This window comes from Capsicum annuum, unplaced genomic scaffold (genome assembly GCF_002878395.1).
Source record: "Capsicum annuum cultivar UCD-10X-F1 unplaced genomic scaffold, UCD10Xv1.1 ctg5263, whole genome shotgun sequence".
Taxonomy (NCBI): Eukaryota; Viridiplantae; Streptophyta; class Magnoliopsida; order Solanales; family Solanaceae; genus Capsicum; species Capsicum annuum.
The window spans coordinates 419,369-428,774 of record NW_025860675.1 but is presented as its reverse complement, the minus strand read 5'-3'; the positions used below and the strand labels follow the sequence as shown (position 1 = coordinate 428,774).

At 44.4% G+C, this 9,406-nt stretch overlaps 1 protein-coding gene across 1 annotated transcript; it reads left to right on the top strand.

The window, feature by feature from the left end:
• The first annotated feature begins 625 nt into the window (after positions 1–625).
• Positions 626–9,199, top strand: LOC124892967. The gene is made up of 2 exons (XM_047404135.1): positions 626–3,705; positions 3,970–9,199. Exons 1-2 carry the CDS (start codon positions 626–628, stop codon positions 4,763–4,765), a joined length of 3,876 nt encoding a protein of 1,291 aa, XP_047260091.1. The 3' UTR covers positions 4,766–9,199.
• The last annotated feature ends 207 nt before the right edge of the window (positions 9,200–9,406 follow it).

Sequence of the window (9,406 nt, the reverse complement as noted above, 5' to 3'; positions counted from 1 at the left end):
CAGATAAACTAGAAATAGCGACCATGTTGGACCAAGAAACCACTAGATAGGGGCACTCTCGTCGTATGTACCAAATCTAACAATATCTAAAATATTGGTTCCTCCCCTTCTCACACTGGCCATGATGATGCTGACCATAAAAACAATAAGGAGCATAGGATGGAGCCAACTGAGCCAATTAATCAAAGGCAAATAGTCATACGAACTACCTCCATAATCAATCACACAAGCAAGCAACATATCTTCAATTTATGAATCGTCCTCTCTGCTTATTCATTTGTCTATAGGTAGAAAGCTATACTAAGGCACAACTTTGTTCCCAAACCTTTTGACAACAACTTCTAAAAGTGAGATAAGAATGACATATCGTGATCCAAAATGATTGAAAATAGAACACAATGGAACTTCGCAATCTCCATAAGATATAACTTAGCATAATCCTCCATTAAACAACTAGTTCTCACTAGCAAAAAGTGAGAAGACTTGGTCATTCTATCCGTAATGACCCAAATAGAGTAATATTGATTCTATGAGCAAGGGAAACTGGTGATGAAATCCATATTAATCACTTCCCACTTCCTTTGGGCAATTCTATCTCTTGCTACAAACCCCCAAGTCTCAAGCCATGGCGCCACCGCCGCCGGTGGAGCTCCGTCGGCCGCCGGACCGGCCTCAAAATGTTCGTAACGATGCTGTGAATCAACCTATAGCTGCTAATTCCCATTTGGATCCTCACAATGCTCGGAATTTGACCGAGATTAATGTAAATTCGCGCAATAATCCGAAGTCGCCAACCGTCACCGGACATTATTCCGGTGACATTCCTGACGGCGCAACCACGAGGTTTTCTTCGCCATCCACCGGTCGAGTAGCTGCTGAAATTTCGGGCCATTCTAACGGTGCAATCGTCGGCGAACCTCTGTTCATCGCCGGCGCCGGCATTTCCACCGGCGAAAATGGCGAATCTCAACGAAATATTGTGCGCAATGATGAAAGGAATATCCTCATACAAAAAGCCCCAATTTCTTCGCATCTGAAAGCTTCCAATTTGACTTTGAATGCGACGCCACCGCGGGTGAATTCGGCCGATAGCGGCGCCGCCGCCGGAATTGTCCAAATTGCAGTTTCTTCGGGTGATGCAGAGCACAATAAGGAGGGCATCGCAAAGACTACAGAACCCCCAATTCCTATTCAACCAATTGCAACCAATTTGGAAATTAGGGTTCAGCCCTGTCCAAATTCCAATACGGTCGTAGATGACGCTACAGTGAAGGATCATACAGCCTCCAACCTGAACTCGAAGAGAGACGACAATGCAGGTACATCCTCTTCACAAAATCAAGTTGACAAGGCTCGAATCCCTGCGGGTTCCTCTGTTGTGCCGAATAAAATAGGTCTCTTAGCCGGAAAAGATTCATCGATGATAGTAGCGGGGCATGCTGATACGCAGCCAGCAGGAGTTTCAAACACCCGACAAAGGCAGTCCACGCATCCTGCTTTTCCCAAGGTTTCTGCAAACTTTGATAAGCCCGCTCACAAATCGGGTCAGCATAATCAATTGGAGAAGTCCACCAAGCCTGATGCTACAACATCTGCTATCAGTTACAAGAATAAGCTGGTTTCCGAGCCAGCACCGTTCACTGTAGTCCAGACCTATGCTACTAGACTGCGAGCCAACCACATTGCAAGTGAGGTTCCTATTCAGCTAGTGGAACCTACTCTTACTACTAGGCAAGGTCTACCAGCTGTTATCTTCGATACGGAGGACGTTATGGTGAAGTTAGCTGATAGGTGTAAGTTTACACTTATTGGAAAATTCACTAACCCAATGCCTAAGATGGAGTTGATTCGGAAAAGCTTTACCCAACAGACTCAGCTCACAGGTGGTGTTAAAATCGCTCATTATAATCCCAGACATGTATACATTGATCTAGATAATGAACAGGATTACATCACTGTATGGACTCAACAGAGGATGTATATAGATAGCCAACTCATGAGGCTGCAAAAATGGACTCCGACGTTCACTCCAAGGGAAGAAACGCCTATTGTTCCTGTCTGGGTCACATTACCGGAGCTACCTTGGCATTTCTACAACAAGGAGTTCATCTCAGCACTTTTATCTCCGGTGGGTAAAACGCTATATTTAGATACTGCTTCTATTCAGAAGACCAGAGGCAGCATGGCTAAAGTGAGGTTGCAAATCAATCTCACCGACGAATTACCCCCTCATATCTGGATAGGATTTGATAAAAACGACCTTACGGTTGGTAAATGGCAGGCTATCCAATATGAAGATATTCCGGCCTATTGTTCGTATTGTAAGCACCAGGGCCATCGTGTACAAGCTTGCAATGTAAAGAAAAGAGATGATGAGTATAGGCAAAAAAAAGAAGCTAATCTGGGTGTCAAATCCAAGGATCAGCACATACCGGAAGCTAGCAAACAGGTGCCATCTAAGGACCGGACAGCTCCAGCTTCTGCTATTACTGCTCCTCCATGTGCTTCAGGTACTAAGGTTGATCACCAACACCAACAGCAGAAGCAGCAGATTCAACCAACTGAGGAATGGCAAATCCAAAAGAAGAAGACCTTCAAAGGAGTCACTCAGAACAATCAGAAAACCAAAGCAGTAGCATCACAAGTTCAGGTCTATAAGCCCACACCATCTGCTAACCAAAACATTAAGCTGCAAAAAAAACAACAGAGCAAACAAGTCAAGCTCCCAATTGAAGCAAACAAAACCACAGCTACTGCTCAGAATAATCAGAATTGCGTACAGATTGTTGACAATGCTAAGGGTCGAATAAATGAGACTATGTCCAGTTTGATAGAATATCAGAATGTGCAGCCTGTTGGTTCTCTGATGGGTCCATGTGAAGTTGCTAATTGTCAGAATGCAGAAGCTGTAGTGGCTCATGTGGACAGTACTAATATGGATCAGAATCCTCAGGAGACTTGCCTTGATTCTGGAAATGCTCAAGTAGACTGCCAGGTTTCCACTCAGATGGTTAGTACTACATTGGGTAGCAAGGATCAAAGAAAGTATCCTGCTGAAGATGCCAGGGGACAAGCTGATGGTATTGCAGATGCTCGGACTGCTGAAGTGTTCTCTGGCAGGGTTTTTGCTCATCATGCTACAGGTTCTGAACTGATTGCTGAAAAGGCCAGGGTCCAGCCAACTCAAGCTGATGATGCACAGCATGCTGAATTGGAAAATACTCACCTGAATTTTGTTGACAATGCTCACATTGCAGCTCTTACTCTGGGTATCAGGCATCCAAGGCAGCACCGAGTTCATTCTGTTGGTTCAGCACCTGAGATATTTTATGCTCAAAAGAATCAAAACAGCGTACAGATTGTGGACAGCCAGGGTCGAACAATTGAGGTTATTGATGAAAATGCCAAGAGATGTATTCACAGTGTCCAGGCTATTGGTCCTCGAATGGTTCAAGCTGAAGTTGTTAACACTCAGAATACTGAATGTGTAATTGCCAGGGATCAAGGTCATCATGTTGCAAAGCAGATAGCTGTTGATCTGAATGCTCTAGCCCAGGTTGATGCTCCGGGGGATCAACATGTAGCAGCTCCTGCTGTTATCCCTGGTCTCACAGACCAAATGCAACACCAGCAAGAAGTGCTGACTGGTTTGGTCATGGGCTCTCAACAAGCTCGATGTTCTGATACATATTCTGAAAATGCCAGATTCCAGATAGCTCAAGCTGAGGGTATCCAGAATGTTCCTCAGATTGCCAGCTGTACTAATGAGGTGCTTCCCGGTGCTCAGTTGCAATTTTTTCCAACCCAGACTAGTGGTTCTACATTGGCAATCAGGAATCCACTACACCAGCAGCAAAGGGGATCTGTAATGTTCACTGATTCTGTTCAAGCTAGCCGCATTCATAATGGTCAGAACGTTAGTTCTCGGATGGTCCTAGCCACCAAACCTGTTGCACTCACTGGTCTTAGACTCACTCCTCAGAATCAGTACCAGGAGGCTGTTGCTCAGGGTCACCAGCTGGGTGATGTTCGTTGTGGGATTGCAGCTTATCAGCAGGACTATCAGGCTGTGGATCAGGTTCAACAACATGCCCAATCTGCAGATGGTTCAGCAACTGATATGATGATTGATACAGCCAAAATCACTGATGCTAGAGATACAATTCAGAATCAGCACGATGAGGTGTTTGCTCAGGGACAACAGTTGGGTAATGTTCAACAAATTGCTCCCCCGATAGATGGTTCAGCCAGTGCCAAGATGAAGCCTCAGAACATGGGTATGGAAGTGTTCAATGGTTCCAAAGCTGCTGACAATTCAGTTTTCTCTTCAAATTCTACCAGCAATTCTATTTCTGTGGCCAGCAGAACCACAAGAGTTATGCAGAAGACCAGACCAGCGAAAGAACCTCAAGTCACTCATCAAAATGCCCAGTTTCAGCAACATGTTCAACCAGCTCAGTGTACTCTCAATACTAATCCTACAAGCCCCCCGGCCGAAGAGGATGAATATAGAGTAATAGAATCGGAGAATGAAAATGAAATGGACACTCAGTCCATATCTGATGCAGCAGAGGAGGAATATGACAACGTTCAGGTACCGGAACACGTTGAGCATACAGAGGTTCAGCAGGTTGCGGATAGACAGGGTCTGTCTCCTCGGGGTAGTAAAGCGAAAAGGCATGTCAGAAAACAGTCCAAAACAAGTATCTCTGCTGATTCCAGCAGACCGATCACCACCAGGTCGCGAAGTCGAGGTGCCCAATGATTCACACTATTTGTTGGAATGCTAGAAGCATCAACACCAAAGGAGCGTTGGAAAGACTCCAACAGCTCAAGGCTGTCCATAATGTGTCCACGATTGCCATCCTGGAACCTTTTATTGACAACTCACATATCAACATCTACAAGAGTCGCCTTCGAATGGAAAATGCCTATTGCAATCTTAACGGTAAAATTTGGATCTTCTGGAATCAAGACGTTGACTGCAAAGTGCTTGATTCTGATGACCAACAAGTTACCTGTGAGTTCAGCCATGCAGAGCTTCCATTTGCATTCACTACCACCTTCGTCTATGCCAAGTGTAGTGCTCACCTCCGACGACCTCTTTGGGATAAGCTTCTCCATCATGCAGCTTATCAGGGCCCTTGGTGCACAGTTGGGGACTTTAATGTGATCACTACTACGACAGAGAAAAAGGGAGGGGTACCGTACAACATCAACAAAAGTTTTGACTTTCTGAGTGTTATAGAAGCTTGCGGTCTGATTGATCTTGGTTTTCATGGTCAGCAATTCACTTGGTGTAACCAGAGAAATCCAGACGCTAGAGTTTGGAAGAGATTAGACAGAGCCATGGTGAATGATAAATGGCTAGAAATCATGCCTCACACTTCTATTACTCATCTTCCGTCTGTCGGTTCCGATCATTGCCCTCTACTTATGGAAGTTCAGGAGATTCCACATTCCAACATCAGATATTTCAAATTTCTGCATTGCTGGACAGATAATCAGACCTTCCTGGATACGGTTAGAGAGTGCTGGAACGGAGATACTACAGGTAATCCCATGTGGACTTTTCATGCCAAGATGAAAAGACTTGCTGCCACCCTTAGCAAATGGTCTAGAAACCAGTATGGAGACATTCATGCAAGGGTTAAACAGTATGAAGGAGAAGTTAGTAGGGCTGAAGAGGAAATGCTCAACCACAACAATGCCGAGAATCGGGCCAACCTTCATGCTGTCAATGCTGAATATATTCGCTACCTGAAGCTGGAAGAGTCCATCCTAAAGCAGAAAACACAGTTGCAATGGTTCAAGGAAGGGGATACAAACTCCAAATACTTTCATGCACTCATCCGAGGTAGGAGGAGGAGGTTGTTTATCCACAAAATTTCCAATGAACATGGTGAATGGATTCAAGGTGAGGAAAACATTGCTAATGCAGCCTGTGCTCATTTCAAGGATATCCTTGCGGCAGAATCTCAGACGGTGAACGAAGCGGCGCTTGATTGCATTCCTACTATGATTACTGATGCTCAGAATCAGGTGCTTTCTGCTATGCCGTCTATTGATGAACTCAAGCAGGTGGTATTTTCTATGAATCCCAATTCGGCCGCCGGTCCAGATGGCATGAATGGAAAATTTTTTCAATCCTGTTGGGACATTATCAAGCGAGATCTGCTTGCGGTTGTTCAGTCCTTTTTCTGTGGGCATCCAATCCCCAAGTACTTTTCTCACTCTTGTTTGGTTCTAATACCAAAAGTGGACCATCCTAGCAGATTTTCAGAATTCAGACCCATAAGTCTTAGCAATTTTACAAGTAAAATCATTTCTAAGCTCTTATGTCTGCGTCTGGCTCCCATACTTCCGGACCTCATCTCTGAGAACCAATCAGGATTTGTCAAGGGCAGAAGTATCTCTGAAAACATCATGCTCGCGCAAGAGATCACCCATAGTATCAAGAAGCCGAAACCGGGAGATAATGTCGTCATTAAGCTTGACATGGCTAAAGCTTATGATAGGGTATCTTGGTCTTTCATATGCTTGGTGCTACGGAAAATGGGATTCGCGGAGTTCTTCATTGATATGGTATGGAGAATTATGAGCAACAATTGGTATTCTATAATCATCAATGGCGCAAGGCATGGTTTCTTTAGATCCTCCCGAGGCCTTAAGCAAGGTGATCCGTTATCCCCTGCTTTGTTTATCCTGGGGGCTGAAGTTTTGTCCAGAATGCTGAATAATCTGCAGCAGAACCAGCAATATAAGGGTTTCCACATGGAGTTCAGAGGTCCACAAATCAATCACCTCAGCTTTGCCGATGATGTGATCATTTTTGCCTCCGGAACCACAGTTTCTCTTCAGCTGATCATGCAGATTTTGTCAACATATGAGAGTGTTTCCGGCCAGCAGATCAATAGAGAAAAGAGTCACTATATGATTCCTCACAGCACTCCGCCAGAGATCATTGCAACCATCAGAGATACTACCGGGTTCAATCAAAAAGAGAGTCCAATTACCTACCTTGGCTGTCCATTATACATTGGCAGGCAAAGAGTAAGTTATTTCTTCGATATGATTGATAAAGTAGTAAGAAAAATCAGCGGCTGGCAGTCCAGAATTCTCAGTTTTGGTGGCAGGGTTACGCTGGTGCGACATGTCCTTCAATCACTTCCCATTCACACTCTTGCGGCCATTTCACCTCCAAAGACAATCCTCAATTATATCAAGAAGTTAACTGCTGATTTCTTTTGGGGATGGGACAAGGATAAGAAAAAATACCATTGGGCATCTTGGGAAACACTTGGCTACCCGCTTGAAGAAGGTGGCATCGGAGTGCGACAAATCTCGGATGTGTGTAAAGCTTTCCAGCTCAAACAATGGTGGACTTTCAGAGCTAAGAAAACCTTGTGGGGTGATTTCCTACGGGCCAAATACTGCCAAAGAGCCAATCCAGTTGCCAAAAAATGGGACACGGGCCAATCTCTTGTTTGGAAGCATATGATGACAAACAAAGGCCTTGCTGAAAATTATATAAGCTGGAAGCTGCGATCAGGTAGTTGCTGTTTTTGGTGGGACGATTGGCTTGGAATTGGAGCATTAGCGCAGCACAGAATTGTGGGAACCAGACCTGGCAGCACCAAAGTATCTCAGTTTTTAATCGATGGCCGATGGAACGAAGAGATGATTAGACAGCATGTCTCTCCCTTGTTGGTGCCACAAATCCTGTCCACTCAGTTTCATTTCCAGGAGGGAGTAGCCGATACACCAATCTGGAAGCCGAATGAGAGTGGTACCTTTACTTGCTCATCAGCGTGGGAGTTAGTTCGAGCGAAGAAGGAAAAGACTCGTCTCAACACCAACATCTGGCATAAAAGCATACCTTTTAAAATATCCTTCCTGCTTTGGAGAGCATTGCGAGGAAAGCTCCCAACTAATGATAGGATCACTCAGTTCGGGAGTACGCTGGTCGACTGTTTTTGCTGCAACCGAACAGCACCTGAAACCATTGACCACGTCCTTGTTTCAGGCCACTTTGCAAGACATATATGGCAGTTTTTTGCCGGGCACCTGGGCAGCAACTATGCAGCAGCTCCGCTGCACTTTTTTCTCCTCAAATGGTGGGCTACGGAGCATAAAAATGATGCCCACAAGCTGCTGATACATGCCACTCCTATATTCATCTGTTGGAACCTTTGGAAGAACCGTTGCGCTAGCAAATACGGGGGGAAGAAGTCCAATAGCGCAAGAGTTAAATTCCTAGTTTTCAAGGACATTTACTTCCTACTTGCTGCTTCTTTCCCTCATATAAGTTGGCCAACCAGCTGGAACGACTTGGTTTCCATTGTTGAAAAATGCAGCCATGATGTTAAAGTGACCAGCATCACTTGGAAAAAACCCGCGGCTGATTTTTATAAGTTAAACACTGATGGGAGCGCTCTTCAGAACCCGGGCAGCATTGGTGGAGGGGGTATTCTCCGCGATCATCATGGCAACTTAATCTATGCTTTCTCCACCCCTTTCGGCATTGGCACGAATAACCAGGCGGAGGTAAAAGCGGCTATCTTCGGAGTCACTTGGTGCATCCAACATGGATATACTAAGCTTATCTTAGAAGTGGATTCCGCGCTTCTTATCCAATGGATCACTCACCATATCCATCCACCTTGGAGACTTGATACTGACATTCTGGAGCTTCAAAAACTCGTTAGTCAGCTTGAGTCATTTCAGAGTCGTCATGTCTACCGGGAAGCTAACTACACTGCGGATGCCTTGTCTAAGTGTAGTCACCATTATGATATTACTCAGCAGTACTACACTCATCAGCAGCTGCCTAGAGCAGCAAAAGGGTACTTTATTCTCGATAAGCTTGGCACGATGAGTTTTCGACGGAGAAAGCTTAAGAGAATAAAGAAACCACCTTGAGTTCTGTATTTCTGCGGAATTCAGATTTTTTGTAGTCGTCATGTTTATTTTGATTTTTCTCTTACTTGTAAGGGGAGAGTCTCCCTCATTTATTTATACCTAGTTTACCTTGTACCGCGAGGAGTCCTCGTTTGTAGGTGCATAGCACTAGGTTTCCATTTTAGTATTGGGGACGAGTCGACTGACTTTCGTGGATCAGTTGACTTGAAACCACCATAGTTTTGGAGGTCAGGTTTATGTCCCCCTCCGGGATATCCTGATAGCTATATATGGTTTGTTTCTGTCAAAAAAAAAAAAAAAAAAAAAAAAAAAAAAAAAAAAAAAAAAAAAAAACTTTCACTTGTTGAAACACTATACAATTAGCCACATAGCTAGCCATATTTCATTGTATATTATTCCACCAATAGAACTCTCTACGATCATGATACATATTCATAGAATTGAGATAAAAAGTATAATAAGATCCATGATCCTCTGCTATAAT